The sequence below is a fragment of the Coregonus clupeaformis genome, chromosome 27, assembly GCF_020615455.1.
Source record: "Coregonus clupeaformis isolate EN_2021a chromosome 27, ASM2061545v1, whole genome shotgun sequence".
NCBI classification, from domain to species: domain Eukaryota; kingdom Metazoa; phylum Chordata; class Actinopteri; order Salmoniformes; family Salmonidae; genus Coregonus; species Coregonus clupeaformis.
In genome coordinates, this window is record NC_059218.1 from 34,228,459 (window position 1) to 34,250,343 (window position 21,885).

A 21,885-nucleotide genomic window follows, 5' to 3' on the forward strand; every position below is an offset into this window, starting at 1 on the left:
GTGCTGTCTTGTTGGCAAAAGGGGGTTGTACAAAGTATTAACATCAGGGGTGCCAATAATTGTGGGACACATGATTTCAAGTTTATTTTTTTCTAAATGTGTGATAATTTTTTTTTACACCAAAGTAATGTACTTAAATAAAAGGTTGGATTTTTCTCTTTTTTTGCATTTGGGTTCTATGTTGTTTGAAAAAAAAGGAGAATTTTTGGAAGTCCTCGACCACATCTTAAACAGGGGTGCCAATAATTGTGGAGGGCACTGTATTTCCCTCATTAAAATGCAAATGAATTTATAAAATTTTTGACATGCGTTTTTCTGGATGTTTTTGCTGTTATTCTGTCTCTCACTGTTCAAATAAACCTACCATTAAAATTATAGACTGATCATGTCTTTGTCAGTGGGCAAATGTACAAAATCAGCAGGGGATCAAATACTTTTTTCCCCTCACTGTAGATCGTGTGACAGATGGACTTACCATAAATTATTTGACAGATGAACTGATCATAGATCATGTGATGTGTGGCAGATAGACTGATCATACATCATGTGATCGAGATCGACCCGATAGGAATACAGAAAGGAATCCTATGAATGAAGAGAGAGAGAGAGAAAAAAGCTACTTCCCCTATATGCATTTAGTGGGCTAGGGCTGTTTCCCCTAGGGCTGTCCCCAACAACAACAAAATATTAGTCAATCGATTCGTCTGAATTTTAGAACGTGTATTTTTTCATATATAGACACACCCTATGTGTTTTAATAAAATCAACTATATGTACTGAACTTATCTGATGCTTTAAGCACGCTGTTTGATTAAATAAGACACAAATGACTCAAGCGGGAGCCAGAGATCAAGATAGTCCCCTGTAGCTCAGTTGGTAGAGCATGGCGCTTGCAATGCCAGGGTTGTGGGTTCGTTTCCCACGGGGGACCAGTATGAAAATGTATGCACTCACTAACTGTAAGTCGCTCTGGATAAGAGCGTCTGCTAAATGACTAAAATGTAAATGTAATAGCCTAACCAGAAGAAAAAGAACTCTTCCCTTCCTGCAGCTGGCCTTCGCAGATTCTGCCCGTTACGCTCCTGAAGTTGCTGGTAATAGGCTACACCAGCGTTCGGCAACCATTTCCATTTGGAGTGCCAATTTATCTTACCATTTCTACCGACCTGCATGCCAGTTATGATTTTCATATGCAGATTTCCGTGGAACAGTTTCATTTATAATAATCTTTGTATCTCAAAATTATTGTCTGTGGTTAATCTACATTCTATCTAAATCTAAATGAAAATTATACAAATCTAAAAGTAACTGTTATTGCCATTGACAACTATGTAAAAATAGCCTACAATAGCCAACAAATAAAAACATTGCAGCCTGCAGGTAGAAAATATCCTGATAAAAATAAATATCCTATAAATCACATTGGCTATGCATGACCTGTTTACAACGAACTTGAAACATTGTATCAACTATCAACTGGGTCATCCCGAAATGCACCCTAGCAAATTTGCAACATTGCATAAAATATCCGTGCCAGTAAACTCGGGAAAGACACAGCTGTAGGCTATTTGTGCAAGGGATAAGAAGTAATCAGCTATTTTATGAAGTCTCCACTGGTTCAGAGCATTAAATTTTTCCCTTTCATGCCGAGTGGTTATCGAAAGGGAGAGAGCTGGAAATATTTTTCTAATACTTTGAGGAACTATTGTCATTCTCAATTGATTCTAAAAACAGACTTTGTTTACTTGCTGTTTGAGGTGAAGAAAAAATTACTTTGAGAAGCTCCACATCTCATTAGTTGTGGTGAGTTAAGACAATCAGAAATACTTATCAGACATCCTCAAACGGGCACATTTATAGGCCTACATTTGCACTCAGGCCAGGTAGACTAGTCCTACTTCTATATGCGTAATCAGGTGAGCGTCCTTACTCAACATTGACAGGAGCATTTCAAACAAGAAGATGAATAAATTGACAAAACTCGTAAATGGAATGAAATAAACAAAAACGTGTTTCTCACAAGTGTAGCATAGGTTGTGAGTTCTGCAAACAACGTGTCCACTCCGACAATGAGAACGGTAAATGACTGTCATAATAATATATTGAATGCATTAACCGAAATTACCGTAACCAAACAAACATTGCAGATTAGAAATTATGGGAATGAATGGTAAATGTAGGCTACTACTGGTGATATATGTCATGGGGAATTGATAGACACAATAAAAAATGTACACAATGAAGTTATGAAACAATGAATATGCACGAAATGGCGGGAGAAAGCGCATTCTGAAGAGTGCCGTGCCTTGTGCAGGTGAGCCACACTCCCCTTCTTGGAACGTGGCATCCCCGCGGCCTCCTCAATGGATTAGTCCACTGAGACAGGCGCAAATCAGACAGGTGTCTCATGTGCCATGAAAAAAATATAAACTCAGCAAAAAAAGAAATGTCCTCTCACTGTCAACTGCATTTATTTTCAGCAAAGTTAACATTTGTAAATATTTGTATGAGCATAACAAGATTCAACAACTGAGACATAAACTGAACAAGTTCCACAGACATGTGACTAACAGAAATTGAATAATGTGTCCCACGTTGTTGCCAGTGATGTCTGGTGAGGACCTGCCTTACAACAGGCCTACAAGCCCTCAGTCCAGCCTCTCTCAGCCTATTGCGGACAGTCTGAGCACTGATGGAGGTATTGTGTGTTCCTGGTGTAACTCAGGCAGTTGTTGTTGCCATCCTGTACCTGTACCGCAGGTGTGATGTTCGGATGTACCGATCCTGTGCAGGTGTTGTTACACGTGGTCTGCCACTGCGAGGACGATCAGCTGTCCGTCGTGTCTCCCTGTAGCGCTGTCTTAGGCGTCTCACAGTACGGACATTGCAATTTATTGCCCTGGCCACATCTGCAGTCCTCATGCCTCCTTGCAGCATGCCTAAGGCACGTTCACGCAGATGAGCAGGGACCCTGGGCATCTTTCTTTTGGTGTTTTTCAGAGTCAGTAGAAAGGCCTCTTTAGTGTCCTAAGTTTTCATAACTGTGACCTTAATTGCCTACCATCTGTAAGCTGTTAGTGTCTAAACGACCGTTCCACAGGTGCATGTTCATTAATTGTTTATGGTTCATTGAACAAGTATGGGAAACAGTGTTTAAACCAGGGGTGTCAAACGTACGGCCCGCGGGCCGGATCAGGCCCGCAAACGGGTTTAATCCGGCCCGCGAGATGATTTAAAATAAATAAATAATAAAATAATTTTTTTTGGGTAAAGTATAAAAATGCGCTGCAATTTTTCAATAAAATTAACTGCTGTTTCAATTGCGTCCACTGGATGGCGCAATAGCAATTGTGTTAAGCAAGCAAACTGTTTATACCGGGGCAGAGCAAGTAGGTCAAGCACGTGCAGCCAATGAGCTACTTTGTTTTGCCCGCGATATTTATTACGGCTTCTACTTTTAACATTATGTGCTTTGGCACCCTCATTGCCCCAATATGTCTCTGTCAAAAAAGAGAAAAGTGGACGCAGAGTGCAGAGTGTTCCAAGAAAAATGGTCATCCTATTTAATCACGGAATTGAATGGGAAAGCTGTATGTTTGGTGTGTTCAGAGCATGTTGCAGTGCTGAAAGAATATAACCTTCGTCGCCACTATGTGAGTCTTCATGCCGACAAATATGACAACTTTCAAGGACAGCGGAGATGAGAGAAGGTGAATGAACTGTTGGCGGGTCTGAAGAAACAGCAGTCTGTGTTTACTCACAGCCGAGACATCAGTGACGCTGCAGTGAAAGCTAGCTACCTCATTGCTAATGAAATCGCAGTGGCTTCAAAACCATTTAGTGAGGGTGAATTTGTAAAAACATGCATGATGAAGGCAGCGGAGATTGTGTGCCCTGAAAAGCGGCAGGCTTTTTGCAAATATCAGCCTGACAAGAAACACAGTTGCAGACAGGATTTCCGATCTTTTAGTGGATTTGGACAGCCAGTTGAAGCAAAAAGTAAAGTCATTTATTGCGTTTTCGGTTGCAATTGATGAAAGCACGGACATTACAGATGTTGCACAACTGGCCATTTTTTCATCCGCGGAGTTGATGACACATTGACCGTCACCGAGGAGTTCGTGGAGTTGGTGCCGATGACAGATACAACGACAGCAGCTGATATTTTTACCGCACTCGTCGGCCGCGCTGGACAGGGTCGGAGTGGACTGGTCCTGCGCTGTCAGCCTGGCTACAGATGGTGCGCCCTCAATGATCGGGAAAAAAGCAGGCGTTGTGACAAAGTTCAGAGAGAAAGTGCAATCTGCAAATGGAGGACGTGATTTTTTGACTTTTCACTGTATTTTGCACCAGGAGGTTTTGTGTTGCAAGTCATTAAAGATGGATAACGTCATGAAGGTGGTCATCCAAACTGTTAATTTCATCCGATCCAGAAGCCTGAATCACCGTCAGTTTGACAGCCTTCTCAGAGAGAAAGACCACATCTATGGCCTGCCATACCACACTGAGGTAAGATGGTTAAGCCGAGGTGCTGTGCTGAGGCGTTTCTTTGATTTACGAGAAGAAATTGAACAGTTCATGGAAGAAAAGGGCAAACCAGTGTTAGAATTTCATTCCGCAGAATGGATGCCGGACCTTGCATTTATGGTGGATGTTACAGAGCACCTGAATAACTTGAACAAACAGCTGCAAGGGCGCAACAAAGTTGTCACGCAGTATTATGACAGCATACGTTCTTTCAAGTTGAAGCTGTCATTGTGGGAGACGCAACTTGCCGGTGGTGATGCAGCTCACTTCCCCTGTCTGAAAAATGTGTGCGCGACCCAACATGTGGCAGACATGAAGCGGTTCAAAGATAAAATAACGGGACTGATACGGGAGTTTGAGCAACGCTTTCAGATTTATGTTTATATGTTTTTATGTTGATGTGCTATTGTTTTTAATTGTTTTTATTTTATTTGTATATTTAACCTATTCTTGACTCTGTGGTTCTTGCACTTGTTTGGGGAACAGGATTTCATTATTTTTATCTACATTTCTGCCTGAGAAATGACACCCTGATATAGTTCTGTGATCTGTGAAACAGTTCTGTTAATCACTGAGGCATTGTGTGTTTGTGTGTTCTTTGTCCTCAGAACTTTCAAATAACTTGAGGTGTTTTATGATTAATAGTGATGTTGTGCTTTTGGACACTGTCCTCAGGCTCCAGCTTTATGTTTATATGTTTTTATGTTGATGTGCTATTGTTTTTAATTGATTTTATTTTATTTGTATATTTAACCTATTCTTGACTCTGTGGTTCTTGCACTTGTTTGGGGAACAGGATTTCATTATTTTTATCTACATTTCTGCCTGAGAAATGACACCCTGATATAGTTCTGTGATCTGTGAAACAGTTCTGTTAATCACTGAGGCATTGTGTGTTTGTGTGTTCTTTTTCTTTAGAATTTTCAAATAAACTTGACGTGTTTTATGATTAATAGTGATGTTGTGCTTGTACTATTTTGGACACACTGTCCTCAGGCTCCAGCTTTATGTTGTATGTTGATCGTATTAAAACAAAGAAAACTATCTGAAGTTGTTGTTTTTAAGTTATATATACACCATGATTTTTCCGGTCCGGCCCACTTGGGAATAGATTTTCCTCCATGTGGCCCCTGAGCTAAAATGAGTTTGACACCCCTGGTTTAAACCCTTTACAATTTTGGATTTTTACAAATTATCTTTGAAAGACAGGGTCCTGAAAAAGGGACGTTTCTTTTTTTGCTGAGTTTATACAGTGGGGAGAACAAGTATTTGATACACTGCCTATTTTGCAGGTTTTCCTACTTACAAAGCATGTAGAGGTCTGTAATTTTTATCATAGGTACACTTCAACTGTGAGAGACGGAATCTAAAACAAAAATCCAGAAAATCACATGATTTTTAAGTAATTAATTTGCATTTTATTGCATGACATAAGTATTTGATCACCTACCAACCAGTAAGAATTCCGGCTCTCACAGACCTGTTAGTTTTTCTTTAAGAAGCCCTCCTGTTCTCCACTCATTACCTGTATTAACTGCACCTGTTTGAACTCGTTACCTGTATAAAAGACACCTGTCCACACACTCAATCAAACAGACTCCAACCTCTCCACAATGGCCAAGACCAGAGAGCTGTGTAAGGACATCAGGGATAAAATTGTAGACCTGCACAAGGCTGGGATGGGCTACAGGACAATAGGCAAGCAGCTTGGTGAGAAGGCAACAACTGTTGGCGCAATTATTAGAAAATGGAAGAAATTCAAGATGACGGTCAATCATCCTCGGTCTGGGGCTCCATGCAAGATCTCACCTCGTGGGGCATCAATGATCATGAGGAAGGTGAGGGATCAGCCCAGAACTACACAGCAGGACCTGGTCAATGACCTGAAGAGAGCTGGGACCACAATCTCAAAGAAAACCATTAGTAACACACTACGCCGTCATGGATTAAAATCCTGCAGCGCACGCAAGGTCCCCCTGCTCAAGCCAGTGCATGTCCAGGCCCGTCTGAAGTTTGCCAATGACCATCTGGATGATCCAGAGGAGGAATGGGAGAAGGTCATGTGGTCTGATGAGACAAAAATAGAGCTTTTGGTCTAAACTCCACTCGCCGTGTTTGGAGGAAGAAGAAGGATGAGTACAACCCCAAGAACACCATCCCAACCGTGAAGCATGGAGGTGGAAACATCATTCTTTGGGGATGCTTTTCTGCAAAGGGGACAGGACGACTGCACCGTATTGAGGGGAGGATGGATGGGGCCATGTATCGCGAGATCTTGGCCAACAACCTCCTTCCCTCAGTAAGAGCATTGAAGATGGGTCGTGGCTGGGTCTTCCAGCATGACAACGACCCGAAACACACAGCCAGGGCAACTAAGGAGTGGCTCCGTAAGAAGCATCTCAAGGTCCTGAAGTGGCCTAGCCAGTCTCCAGACCTGAACCCAATAGAAAATCTTTGGAGGGAGCTGAAAGTCCGTATTGCCCAGCGACAGCCCCGAAACCTGAAGGATCTGGAGAAGGTCTGTATGGAGGAGTGGGCCAAAATCCCTGCTGCAGTGTGTGCAAACCTGGTCAAGACCTACAGGAAACGTATGATCTCTGTAATTGCAAACAAAGGTTTCTGTACCAAATATTAAGTTCTGCTTTTCTGATGTATCAAATACTTATGTCATGCAATAAAATGCAAATGAATTACTTAAAAATCATACAATGTGATTTTCTGGATTTTTTTAGATTCCGTCTCTCACAGTTGAAGTGTACCTATGATAAAAATTACAGACCTCTACATGCTTTGTAAGTAGGAAAACCTGCAAAATCGGCAGTGTATGAAATACTTGTTCTCCCCACTGTATATTTGCCACTGCTCGACTAAACAAATCTTGGTCAACCAACAGCCTATCGACCAAACAATCGACCAGTCGACTAAATGGGGCCAGCCCTAGTTTCCCCTATATGCATTTAGTGGCGGCTGCTAAATATGTAATTTATATATTGGGGGGGGGGTAATCTTTGAGAAGTAACAAGCACCAAAATAAAATCTAAGACAGTCAGGGAGAATGTAAAATTCCCCAAATTAGCTTTGAAACTGCAATTTTTCTCTCAGCCCCATGACAAAAAGTGTAGAATTGCAGGAAACTAGCTTTAAAACAGCAAGAGGAGGGCCTCTAAAACCGCGCCATTTGCCACACCCACTACCCCCCAGCTAACTTTGCAACCGCACCATTGGCCACACACCCCTACCCCGCCGACTTTGCCACCGCTGCTGAAAAAAATCCTAGGGGAAACACTAATAAAGTGTAGAAGAAATGCAGGGGGGGGGATACTGTAGCTGTTGCAGCGTGTCAAAGAATGTGCACATCAAGCCCCTACTTGTAAAAAGGAGACATATCAGTGGCATTCCCAGGGAGTAAAGAGCACACACACCCACACTGAGTCTTATGGGAAATACTATATGAATAAACAAACACACACACACACACACACACACACACACACACACACACACACACACACACACACACACACACACACACACACACACACACACAGCTCCTCTAACCACACACACATCTCCACTACTCGGGTCATACTAGTTTGTTAGTCAGTTCAGTGTGATCTATTGCAGAGGTGTGTGAAGTCATGCCGGAGTAGATGACAAACAGCCAACACACTATTACAGCACTGTTCTCCTTTCCACAACTGTCTGAGGACTTGTGGTGAGCTCATCAGATGCATAAGGCATTTGGTTAGTTGTTAAACATCTACATACATTAACATACATATGACATTATGATGGTGACAGGGTCTGAATGGGTCTGTTAACACAGAGAGAGTGGTTGCTTTTCAACGTGTGATGATGAGGATAACCTTTTAACAGTATACTAGTATCAGTGTACTATCATGTACTCACACAGTCTGGAGTTGTGGTGTCAGTTTTTCTCCCTCCAGTGTGGTGTGGTGTGTCTGTGAAGTTTTGGGTGTGTTTGAAACTGTGACCACCACAGAGAGATCAGTATGTTGCAGAACAGAGGTGCCTGATGCTGCTGCCTCTGGTTGCCTGTTGCTCCCTCTGCTGGGCCCTCCACGCTACTGCAACCTGCATGGCTGGTCATGTTCCAGCACAGGAGGGTGTACTGGGAACACACATCTGGTCCTATACCTTGACACACATGACACACGTATGCACAATGCACACACGCTAACACATTGGGCCTGTCCTACCTGCCAGAGCTTTGATGCGCGAGCGCTCAAAGAGGCGTGCCGAGCTGTTCTCATTGTCCCAGTTGGTCTCTGCGGCCAGGTCCCAGCGGTTGTTGATGTCGTTGTACTGCTGCTGGATCTCCAGGCTGTCGAAGTCGGTAGGAGAGATGGTGCTCATGGTGATCAGGGCTGGGCGAAAACCATCCAACCTGCAGGGGAACAGAGAGCGACGCCAGTGGGGAGAGTGTGAGTTGAGGTGCTTTTAAACCGCGTGGAGTTACTTTCAGAGCCTAACAAGTGCTTTTTAGATCTGTTATTTTCTTGTAGTCCAAAGTTCACTTTGGAGAACCATTAATTCTAACCCTAACATCTCCCGCAGTCTAATAGGCTCACACACTTTAACTTGGCACATTTTCTAGCACGATGCAAATACTAGCTTGAACAGATATGGTCGGTACAAATGAGGCTGAGAGTGGGAGGGAGAAAGGTGAGGGAGGGCATGGTACAATACCTGTAGTTTAACTGCCATGCAACTGGCCTTTGAGTAAGCAAAATATTTGAATGTTATTACACTCCTATCAGAGAAGCTTATTTCATTCATATGCAGACTTGGCAAGGGGAGCAGACCTCTGGTTTCATATGCACACGAAACTTAACACACCCACACACGTACGCAAATGGATGATGTGAACAGCTGATACTTATATAACCATGACATCTCACAGTGAAATCTGTTTGAAGGACGTAGGTAAAACTGCTTCATTAAAGGACGCACACGCCTCACAAACAAACACACACACACGCACACACACACACATCAATTTATCATTCCACTCCGGCCTGGTGCCAGGGGTCAAAGTCACCTGACCTGACCTGTCCAATCTGCCTCCGCAGAACATAAATATCTGGCCATCACCAACAGCTTTTGAACCTGACCCCTGTGGAAAAACTGCTCATAACCTCCTGGATGATGTCCCTTGCTGTTTTTGAATGGGATTCAAGAGTATATCATCAAATTCATGAAAACGCGGTCATTTAAGATATATGTAAAATTCTATTCGTATTACTGGATTAATTTACTTCTACCCAATGCCTTTTTTGAAGGTTTTCGATTACGAAAAAGAAAACATAATCGAAAACCTTAATTGACCCCTGGCACCAGGCTGGAGTAAATTAATCCAGTAATACAAATACAATTTTACTTATAAACTGGTGGTTCGAGCCCTGAATGCTGATTGGCTGACAGCCTTGATATATCAGACATATACATATGACAAAACATTTCGTTTTACTGTTCTAATTACATTGGTAACCCGTTTATAATAGCACTAAGGCACCTCAGGGGTTTGTGGTATATAGCCAATATACCACGGCTAAGGGCTGTATCCAGGCACTCCGTGTTGCGTCGTGCTTAAGACCCCCTCAGGCCTTATTGCTTAAATATGTATTAAATGACCGCATTTTCATGAATTTGATTATATACTCTTGAATATCATTCTAAAACAGTATCGGACATGATCCAGGCAGTAGGCAGGACTTTCATAGCGTCTAGAGCAAGGGGGTGCAAAGCACGGCCCACGGGCCGTATCCGGCCCACCGGGCACTTCAATCCAGCACGCAAGACATTTTAAAAATGTATTAAATATTATTATATTTGAGTTACAATTTTTGGCCTACAATTACTCATTCCATGATATACAAACAACCTCCAATAGATGGCGCTGTAGCCTGGCAGCACGCTCTGTATTTGGGCCTACAGTCAGATTCAGAATGCGCTCAGTCATCATTGCCACTTCATTGCTTGACGACTTTTGACGTGAAAAATGAGTGCTGCGAAAATGTGAAAAGTGGACTTTGAATGTCGTGTGTTTAAAGAAGAATGGACAGCAAAATACTTTTTTACTAATATTGGACATAAGGCAGTATTCCTGAGATAGGAGAGAGAAAATTAGCTTATCACGCAGAACCATCACCAGGCGTGTGGAAGTGATATGTGAGGAACTAATCTCAGAGTTGAAGAAAAAAGCAGATGGCTTCGATCTTTTTTCTATAGCACTGGATGAGAGTACTGACAGAGACACCACTCAACTTTACATTTTTGTCAGAGGAATAAATGAGAACTTTTAAATAACAGAAGAACTTCTTGCGATGGAATCAATGATGGGAACAACCAGGGGCTCTGACTTATATGACAGGGTGTCTGTCAATCCTGCTGTTTGATACAGGGGGATGGGTGTGGGTGTGGGGTGCCCTAAACTAACTCCTCCATGTCATCTTGGCAAGAGACAGATCCCAGGGGAAAGACTGAACTCCGATCAGGAGAGACTGCTGATGAATATTTCAGAACGTTGGGCCTTAAAAGCCGCAGAGCAGCCAACCAGAGAGAAAATCAGGTAACAGCCAGGAGAGGAGAGAGATACACCATGGCCATGCACTGCTCCTGTCCAGAACCCTTCCCATCCACTCCCCTGTGGTCTGACTGAGCTGTGGCATGGTCAGAGTTAAGGCCCTACCACCATGGGGAAGGTGAGGGGGTCCCTCTCACCTCCCAGTGAGGGATCTATCCAGATTAAAACCCCCAGACAGACAGTTAACTAAAAAGGCCCATTAGCTGACATGGCGTGTTTGTTTATGGGGTCAGATAACAGATTGGATCTGTCTGTTGTCTGTTGATCAGGGCCTGTTTATTTGTTTGTTCTGTGTCTGTCATAAGTCTCTCAGTGGGATCCAGGGGTTGGGGTGGAGTGGTAGGGCTGCTGTTTTTTTTTTTGGCGGAGCGACGGTGAGGCTGCTCCCCCTGTCCTCAATCAGGCTGACAGGCAGGCAGGCAGGGTAGCAGGCCTCCTGCTGCAGGCTCCATGCTCTCTCTTCCTGCCCTGCGGGAGGCTGTCTTAATCCAGAGGACTGGGCCAGAGTATGCTGCCTCCCTCCCTCCCTCCACCAGGATAGACAGCTCCATCAGTCACTGGCCTGCTGCTCCATGTTCTGCTATAGGACACCACTCGTCCCCTGAGCTAGTGTCAGCACTACTCTACCACATCTACTAGGAAACAGGGAAGAGGTGACCTGCCAGAGGACAGTTTACCTGCTACCAGAGCTATTTTAAAATAGTGGTAAATATGCATAGAGGTAAGTGCACACACACTGACTCACCCCCTAATTCAGACATATAAATTAGGACTAGCTAAATCCGTACTCCAACAATGAGTCCCTTTTAATACACAGATGCCGAGATGCACAGGCGGATCTGTGTCTGAGCAACCGTGAGGGGAAAAAACAGAGGAACTTCAGGCTCATATATTCGGCAGATACAGCAGAATATGATGCCTTGCAGACAGTGAGCATCCACCGTCTCACATTTAGTATTCACAGTCTCTCTTCTCCTGGGTCTGTCTTCCATCAGCTAAATTCCCTCTAATATAAGCAGGAAGCATAATGGTGAGAAATGTGGACATTATTCCAATGAAAGAACATTTGTCCTTCCCAGTCCCTCCTCTAAATGAACTGACAAAAGACAGAGGCCAGGGATGATATAGAGAATGGAGAGAGTTGATATGAGGGGACACTGTGGAGGATGACGGGAGGATGGGGTGTTAAAACTAGAGATAGAATATGTGAGATGAGGGGGGGGGGTCTGTAGGGGGTGAGAGGTGTGGAAGGAGTCTGTGACAGGGAGAGCCAGGAAAGCTTCAGAGAAAACTCCTAGTGAGGTGGCGAAGGAAGAAATGGTGTCCTAGAGCAGTGGTTCCCAAACTGTAGGGTGTTTTGTCAGTGTAATTTAACCGTGGAAAAAAATATTTTGGCTGGTAAAAAATCTGAGTGGCTGGTAGATTTTTACATCTACCTGCCACAGTGGCTGGTGGACCAAAAAGGTAATTTGATGCCCTGATTGCATACCTTAGAGAGCTATTTATAACTTATCAGAAATGTCCAGATCAACTAGCCCATGTCAGCTAACATCTTTTAGCTTGGTTTTTTAGCCCATAGATTTTGTTGTAATGTTGAATACACAGACATGGCAAAATGTATAGAATTTCACAAAAATGAGCTTTCAACCTGCAACATTTTCTCTCCACCAACAAGAGGGATGTGAACAGTTTGTGTCATGAACAGTGCTTGTCACCATAGAAATAGACATGGCGCAAGCGCGCGTGCGCAGTTTGAGTTTGAGTTTGAGTTTATTTTTACAGGGACAGTGCACATTAATCAACGTTTCAGTAAAAGTGCCGGTTTTAGCCAGCCGGCTAATTTTCAACCGCAGTCCCTGGGCAGTGGGGTGCGCGGTATGTTCCCCAATGCTGGAAGGGGGGCCTGAGTGAAAAAGTGTGGGAACCCCTGTCCTAGAGGGCCAGACAATACAGTCCATCCAGTAATGGATTAATTTGATACCACTCTAGCTAGCTTCCTGGCTAGCTTCCATATAATACTCCGAAGTATCGTGACAAGGAAACAATTACAAAACATGAAGCAGAGAAAAACGTTGAGAAAAACGTTCTAATGTTGCAAACACACAGCCTTCTGTTGTCTTAGAGTCACATTTGTTTCACCCGCCCAAGATACAGTGGGGCAAAAAAGTATTTAGTCAGCCACCAATTGTGCAAGTTCTCCCACTTAAAAAGATGAGAGAGGCCTGTAATTTTCATCATAGGTACACGTCAACTATGACAGACAAATTGAGAAAAAAAAATCCAGAAAATCACATTGTAGGATTTTTAATGAATTTATTAGCAAATTATGGTGGAAAATAAGTATTTGGTCACCTACAAACAAGCAAGATTTCTGGCTCTCACAGACCTGTAACTTCTTCTTTAAGAGGCTCCTCTGTCCTCCACTCGTTACCTGTATTAATGGCACCTGTTTGAACTTGTTATCAGTATAAAAGACACCTGTCCACTACCTCAAACAGTCACACTCCAAACTTCACAATGGCCAAGACCAAAGAGCTGTCAAAGGACACCAAAAACAAAATTGTAGACCTGCACCAGGCTGGGAAGACAATCTGCAACAGGTAAGCAGCTAGGTTTGAAGAAATCAACTGTGGGAGCAATTATTAGGAAATGGAAGACATACAAAACCACTGATAATCTCCCTCGATCTGGGGCTCCATGCAAGATCTCACCCCGTGGGGTCAAAATGATCACAAGAACGGTGAGCAAAAATCCCAGAACCACACGGGGGGACCTAGTGAATGACCTGCTGAGAGCTGGGACCAAAGTAACAAAGCCAACCATCAGTAACACACTACGCCGCCAGGGACTCAAATCCTGCAGTGCGAGACGTGTCCCCCCTGCTTAAGCCAGTACATGTCCAGGCCCGTCTGAAGTGCATTTGGATGATCCAGAAGAGGATTGGGAGAATGTCATATGGTCAGATGAAACCAAAATATAACTTTTTGGTAAAAACTCAACTCGTCATGTTTGGAGGACAAAGAATGCTGAGTTGCATCCAAAGAACACCATACCTACTGTGAAGCATGGGGTTGGAAACATCATGCTTTGGGGCTGTTTTTCTGCAAAGGGACCAGGACGACTGATCCGTGTAAAGGAAAGAATGAATGGGGCCATGTATCGTGAGATTTTGAGTGAAACCCTCCTTCCATCAGCAAGGGCATTGAAGATGAAACGTGGCTGGGTCTTTCAGCATGACAATGATCCCAAACACACCGCCCGGGCAACGAAGGAGTGGCTTCGTAAGAAGCATTTCAAGGTCCTGGAGTGGCCTAGCCAGTCTCCAGATCTCAACCCCATAGAAAATATTTGGAGGGAGTTGAAAGTCTGTGTTGCCCAGCGACAGCCCCAAAACATCACTGCTCTAGAGGAGATCTGCATGGAGGAATGGGCCAAAATACCAGCAACAGTGTGTGAAAACCTTGTGAAGACTTACAGAAAACGTTTGACCTGTGTCATTGCCAACAAAGGGTATATAACAAAGTATTGAGAAACTTTTGTTATTGACCAAATACTTATTTTCCACCATCATATGCCAATAAATTCATTAAAAATCCTACAATGGGATTTTCTGGATTTTTTTTTCTCAATTTGTCTGTCATAGTTGACGTGTACCTATGATGAAAATTACAGGCCTCTCTCATCTTTTTAAGTGGGAGAACTTGCACAATTGGTGGCTGACTAAATACTTTTTTTCCCCACTGTATATCACACAATATTTTACATACAGCAGGTTTCTAAAGGACCATAGAGTTCATTCTGCTTCGTGTTTATTTTTCTTCTTCCTCTGGCACCAAACCTGGACCGTTCAACTCATCCATTTTACATTTAAGTCATTTAGCAGACGCTCTTATCCAGAGCGACTTACAGTTAGTGCATACAATTTTTCATACTGGCCCCCCGTGGGAATCGAACCCACAACCCTGGCGTTGCAAACGCCATGCTCTACCAACTGAGCTACATCCCTGCCGGCCATTCCCACCCCTACCCTGGACGACGCTGGGCCAATTGTGCGCCGCCCCATGGGTCTCCCGGTCGCGGCCGGCTACCACAGAGCCTGGATTCGAACCAGGATCTCTAGTGGCACAGCTAGCACTGCGATGCAGTGCCTTAGACCACTGCACCACTCGTGTTTGTGTTAGTAACACAAACCTGTGCTCAACGACTCCTTATAAGATCTTATAAGAGGTCACAACACCTTAATAACCCCTCAAAGGGAACGCGCTTGGTTTCCAACCACCTATCACTACCCTTCATCCCCATCCGTTTTTAGGAAACGGTTCATTGAGGAAGATTTTCTAGATTGTCAGGCGACCATTCAAACCAATCAAGGTCTTGACAGAATGTAAATACATGACTCTATAGTACGCATGTGTGATATCCCTCAGTTTCCTCAGTTTGGTAACTGACTGATGTATTGAAGGCTGCTGGGTGAAGTTTTTCTCTCGCCAAATGGACACATACAAGGACACATCCCCCAACCTGTATCTCTTTAGCTAACGAACGCTGATATTAAATTACTGACCCTATCTTTATTTTTGTAAATAGACTGTCATTATTTTGTAGGCAACTTGGCACAAGTTGTACGCCTCATCAGGAACATTTTATTTCTTTTTTTTTGCGAACCCTAGGTGCTTTCTCATGTTAAAAAGAGAGGAAAGACTAATCAAGTGTGAAGAAGCAACAGATATGTACGATTAAAGGATCTCACCCACGGAATCAGGATGTTTATAGGCTACTGTACTGCATTTGAGAGGAAAGCTCAATTGTTGTCATAGTCCTGTGTAGCTCAGTTGGTAGAGCATGGCGTTTGCAATGCCAGGGTTGTGGGTTCGATTCCCACGGGGGGCCAGTATGAAAAAAAAATTGTAACTGTAAGTCGCTCTTGATAAGAGCGTCTGCTAAATGACGTAAATGTAAAAATAAACATGGAGCAGGGCTGTGAGTCGTTGTGACAGAGAGAGATTGATGAGACTGAATATAAAGCTGTCTGTAATGACATCTCACAGGACCATCTATTCTACTGCCGATGTGCCTCATCTCAATGCCCTTATGCTGAAATCACATTTCTAAATACAATCGGGAAATCAATATGTCAGCCTAGCAGGGGATAGAACACACATCATGCTGCAACACATAATGTAACGAGCATGGACGCTGCTCCGCTCCTCACACATGTAAACATCCAAACAAAACAAAGAGAAAGAAGCAGGGTAAATCCCATTAGGGTCAGATTAGGAAGTGGCTCAGAATAGAAACCCGGCAGAGAGTCATTATCCTTAAAGAAAGACAGGAGGAACAGTCAGCAATGCTTCCCCTCCCTCCCTCCCTCCCTCCCTCCCTCCCTCCCTCCAGTCCACTCTGCCCCAGCAACCCCATAACCCCCCTACAGACACAGACAGGCACCCATGATGGACCCTCTGGGGCTGACTGACTTACCAGGACACTACAGTCCACTCTGCCCCAGCAACCTGCCGACCCCATAACCCCCCTACAGACAGGCACCCATGATGTACCCTCTGGGGCTGACTGGCTGACTGACTGCCACTACTAGAGCCTGAAGGCTGGAGGCTGGAACCTGGGGGAGCTTTGGGTCCTCTGAGGCTGTGTGAACAGACAGATGGCTCATTGCTCAACTCTTCATCACCAGGCCCGAGACACATTTATTTCCTGAGACCCGAATTAATTGTAGCTTTGAATTACGAAAGTAAAGCTAAACATGGGATGAAAGGTGACCAGCAAATGGAGTACCTAACTAACTGATTATGCACAACTAAAGTAAAACGTCCAGCTCAAAGTCTAAATAAACAGCAAATCCATATTTCTCTTTGAGTAAGCAGCAGTGCGTCTCTCTAGCTAGGCTCCATCTCAGCCTGTACTATGTGGTGGAGGTAGTAATGTGGTACATCTTTATGCTGCTCAAGTCACCAGGTCCTCACTGCCTGGAGATACGGCACCATTGTTAACATTTACATTTTAGTCCTTTAGCAGACGTGCTTATCCAGAGCAACTTACAGTAGTGAGTGCATACATTTTCATACTGGTCCCCAGTGGGAATCGAACCCACAACCCTGGCGTTGCAAGCGCCATGCTTTACCAACGGGACCCAAGAGGAGAGGGCACAATCCTTTCAGTCTGGAAAAACCCCAGGGCTTAAAGGCATACCAGTAGAGATACTGTATATCAAACCTTTTTTGATGTACTCAAGATCCTCTTTTGGTATCCAAGATAGCGTAGCAGTGCGGTCGTCTTCTCTTGTGTGTCCATGTAAATAGCCTGTCTTTTGTATTTTACGTATATATTTCCCTATCACACTTTTCATCCTTCTACTAAATATACTTTCCTGCAAACCGCCTCACTCAATGTGGAACGGATTCTATTATTTACTCACCTTTATCTAGAATCTCCAGTTGAAACTAGCCAGCCAGCTAACTAGCTACTTGCTATTAGCCACCGTTAGCGGTTTTCACCCAGAACATCAGATTTTCTGCCGGAATAACTGAATCACTGGACCTTAACACCGGATCTAGCTAGCCGCAACCGAATGGATGTCGCTGTAGGCTAATCACCACTGCCCCCGTAGCACCAGTTAGCCTTGAGCCTTGAGCTAGCCCCGGCTATCTACCTCTCTGTCTACTGGACGGGAGTAGCCAGCTAACCAGCTAACTAGCTACTTGCTATTAGCCACCGTTAGCGGCTTTTTCTCCATTGTCCGTGGCCTGCACTACATACCAGCCAGCTCTGTCTGGACTATTATCGGCCAGTCTGCACTGTCCTGTTTATTCTGTTTAGCCTCAGCCCAAACTTTATTGCCATTACCAGTTGTTGTCTTAGCTCTCTCCAATAACACCTGTGATTGCTTTATGCCTCTCTCCCATGTCAATATGCCTTGCCTATTGCTGTTCCAGTTAGTTCTTATTATACAATTTCACTGTACAACTCCAAGTCCCTCTCAAACTGCCTCAAATAGTTCCTTTGTTCCACCCCCATACACGCAGAGACCGGCTCAATTGGTGCCTCCAGTGATGCTATCTCTTTCATTGTTACCCAACGCTTAGGTTTACCTCCACTGTACTCATATCCTTCCATATCCTTGTCTGTACATAACGCCCTGAATCTTTTCTACAACGCCCGGAAATCTGCCCCCTTTATTCTCTGTACCCAACGCACTAGAAGACCAGTTCTTAAAGCCTTTAGCCGTATCCTTATTCTAGTCCTCCTCTGTTCCTCTGGTGATGTAGAGGCTAACCCAGGCCCTGCAGCACTCAGTATCACTCCTACTCCCCAGGAGCTATCATTTGTTGACTTCTGTAACCGTAAAAGCCTTGGTTTTCTGCACGTTAACATCAGAAGTCTACTTCCTAAGTTTTTGTTATTCACTGCGTTAGCACACTCCGCCAACCCTGATGTTCTAGCAGTGTCTGAATCCTGGCTTAGGAAGGCCACCAAAAATTCTGAAATGTCCATCCCCAACTACAACATTTTCCGTCTAGATAGAACTGCCAAAGGGGGTGGAGTTGCAATCTACTGTAGAGATAGCCTGCAGAGCTCTATCATACTATCCAGGTCTGTGCCCAAACAGTTTGAGCTTCTACTTCTAAAAATCCACCTTTCCAGAAATAAGTCTCTCACTGTTGCCGCTTGCTACAGACCCCCCTCAGCCCCCAGCTGTGCCCTGGATACCATATGTGAATTGATTGCACCCCATTTATCCTCAGAGTTCGTACTGCTTGGTGACCTAAATTGGGATATGCTTAACACCCCGGCCATCCTACAATCCAAACTAGATGCCCTCAATCTCACACAAATTATCAACGAACCTACCAGGTACAACCCTAAATCCGTAAACATGGGTACCCTCATAGATATCATCCTGACTAACTTACCCTCTAAATACACCTCCGCTGTCTTCAACCAAGATCTCAGCGATCACTGCCTTATTGCCTGCGTCCGTAACGGGTCCGTGGTCAAACGACCACCCCTCATCACTGTCAAACGCTCCCTAAAACACTTTAGCGAGCAGGCCTTCCTAACTGACCTGGCCCAGGTATCCTGGATGGATATAGATCTCATTCCGTCAGTAGAGGATGCCTGTTTGTTCTTTAAAAGTAATTTCCTCTCAATCTTAAATAAACATGCCCCATTAAAAAAATACAGAATATGGTTCTCCTCAGACTTGACTGCCCTTGACCAGCACAAAAACATCCTGTGGCGTACTGCATTAGCATCAAATAGCCCCGCGATATGCAACTTTTCAGGGAAGTCAGGAACCAATATACACAAGCAGTTAGGAAAGCAAAGGCTAACTTTTTCAAACAGAAATGAGCATCCTGTAGCACTAACTCCAAAAAGTTTTGGGACACTAAAGTCCATGGAGAATAAGAGCACCTCCTCCCAGCTGCCCACTGCACTGAGGCTAGGAAACACTATCACCACCGATAAATCTACAATAATCGAGAATTTCAACAAGCATTTTGCTACGGCTGGCCATGCTTTCCACCTGGATACCACTACCCCGGCCACCAGCTCTTTCCAGATTGGAAAGCTGCCGCGGTCATCCCCCTCTTCAAAGGGGGTGACACTCTAGATCCAAACTGTTACAGACCTATATCCATCCTGCCCTGCATTTACAGTGAGGGAAAAAAGTATTTGATCCACTGCTGATTTTGTATGTTTGCCCACTGACAAAGAAATTATCAGTCTATAATTTTAATGGTAGGTTTATTTGAACAGTGAGAGACAGAATAACAACAAAAAAATCCAGAAAAACGCATGTCAAAAATGTTATAAATTGATTTGCATTTTAATGAGGGAAATAATTATTTGACCCCCTCTCAATCAGAAAGATTTCTGGCTCCCAGGTGTCTTTTATACAGGTAACGAGCTGAGATTAGGAGCACACTCTTAAAGGGAGTGCTCCTAATCTCAGCTTGTTACCTGTATAAAAGACACCTGTCCACAGAAGCAATCAATCAATCAGATTCCAAACTCTCCACCATGGCCAAAACCAAAGAGCTCTCCAAGGATGTCAGGGACAAGATTGTAGACCTACACAAGGCTGGAATGGGCTACAAGACCATAGCCAAGCAGCTTGGTGAGAAGGTGACAACAGTTGGTGCGATTATTCGCAAATGGAAGAAACACAAAAGAACTGTCAATCTCCCTCGGCCTGGGGCTCCATGCAAGATCTCACCTCGTGGAGTTGCAATGATCATGAGAACGGTGAGGAATCTTGTCAATGATCTCAAGGCAGCTTGGACCATAGTCACCAAGAAAACAATTGGTAACACACTACGCCGTGAAGGACTGAAATCCTGCAGCGCCCGCAAGGTCCCCCTGCTCAAGAAAGCACATATACAGGGCTGTCTCAAGTTTGCCAATGAACATCTGAATGATTCAGAGGAGAACTGGGTGAAAGTGTTGTGGTCAGATGAGACCAAAATCGAGCTCTTTGGCATCAACTCAACTCGCCGTGTTTGGAGGAGGAGGAATGCTGCCTATGACTCCAAGAACACCATCCCCACCGTCAAACATGGAGGTGGAAACATTATGCTTTGGGGGTGTTTTTCTGCTAAGGGGACAGGACAACTTCACCGCATCAATGGGACGATGGACGGGGTCATGTACCATCAAATCTTGGGTGAGAACCTCCTTCCCTCAGCCAGGGCATTGAAAATTGGTCGTGGATGGGTATTCCAGCATGACAATGACCCCAAAACACACGGCCAAGGCAACAAAGGAGTGGCTCAAGAAGAAGCACATTAAGGTCCTGGAGTGGCCTAGCCAGTCTCCAGACGTTAATCCCATAGAAAATCTGTGGAGGGAGCTGAAGGTTCGAGTTGCCAAATGTCAGGCTCGAAACCTTAATGACTTGGAGAAGATCTGTAAAGAGGAGTGGGACAAAATCCCTCCTGAGATGTGTACAAACCTGGTGGCCAACTACAAGAAACGTCTGACCTCTGTGATTGCCAACAAGGGTTTTGCCACCAAGTAATAAGTCATGTTTTGCAGAGGGGTCAAATTTCCCTCATTAAAATGCAAATCAATTTATAACATTTTTGACATGCGTTTTTCTGGATTTTTTTGTTGTTATTCTGTCTCTCACTGTTCAAATAAACCTACCATTAAAATTATAGACTGATCATGTCTTTGTCAGTGGGCAAACGTACAAAATCAGCAGGGGATCAAATACTTTTTTCCCTCACTGTAGAAAGTTTTTGAAAGCCAAGTTAACAAACAGATCACCGACCCTTTCGAATCCCACCGTACCTTCTCCGCTATGCAATCCGGTTTCCGAGCTGGTCATGGGTGCACCTCAGCCACGCTCAAGGTCCTAAACGATATTATAACCGCGATCGATAATAGACAGTACTGTGCAGCCGTCTTCATCGACCTGGCCAAGGCTTTCGACTCTGTCAACCACCGCATTCTTATTGGCAGACTAAATAGCCTTGGTTTCTCAAATGACTGCCTCGCCTGGTTCACGAACTACTTTTCAGATAGAGTTCAATGTGTAAAATCTGAGATCCTGTTGTCTGGACCTATGGCAGTCTATGGGGGTGCCACAGGGTTCAATTATTGGGCCGACTCTTTTCTCTGTGTATATCAATGATGTCACTCTTGCTGCTGGTGACACTCAGATCCACCTCTATGCAGACGACACCATTTTGTATACATCTGGCCCTATATTGGACACTGTGTTAACAAACCTC

At 44.1% G+C, this 21,885-nt stretch overlaps 1 protein-coding gene across 3 annotated transcripts in view; it reads right to left on the reverse strand.

Moving 5' to 3' along the window:
* LOC121541873 (spectrin beta chain, non-erythrocytic 1-like) overlaps nucleotides 1-21,885 on the reverse strand; it is a 118,675-nt gene that overhangs the window by 67,251 nt on the left and 29,539 nt on the right. For all 3 annotated transcript variants that reach the window (XM_041851223.1, XM_041851220.1, XM_041851219.1), the window contains exon 2: nucleotides 8,748-8,935. In XM_041851223.1, the coding sequence (XP_041707157.1) occupies nucleotides 8,748-8,904 (157 nt within the window). In that variant the 5' untranslated portion in view covers nucleotides 8,905-8,935. The remainder of the gene's footprint in view (nucleotides 1-8,747; nucleotides 8,936-21,885) is intronic.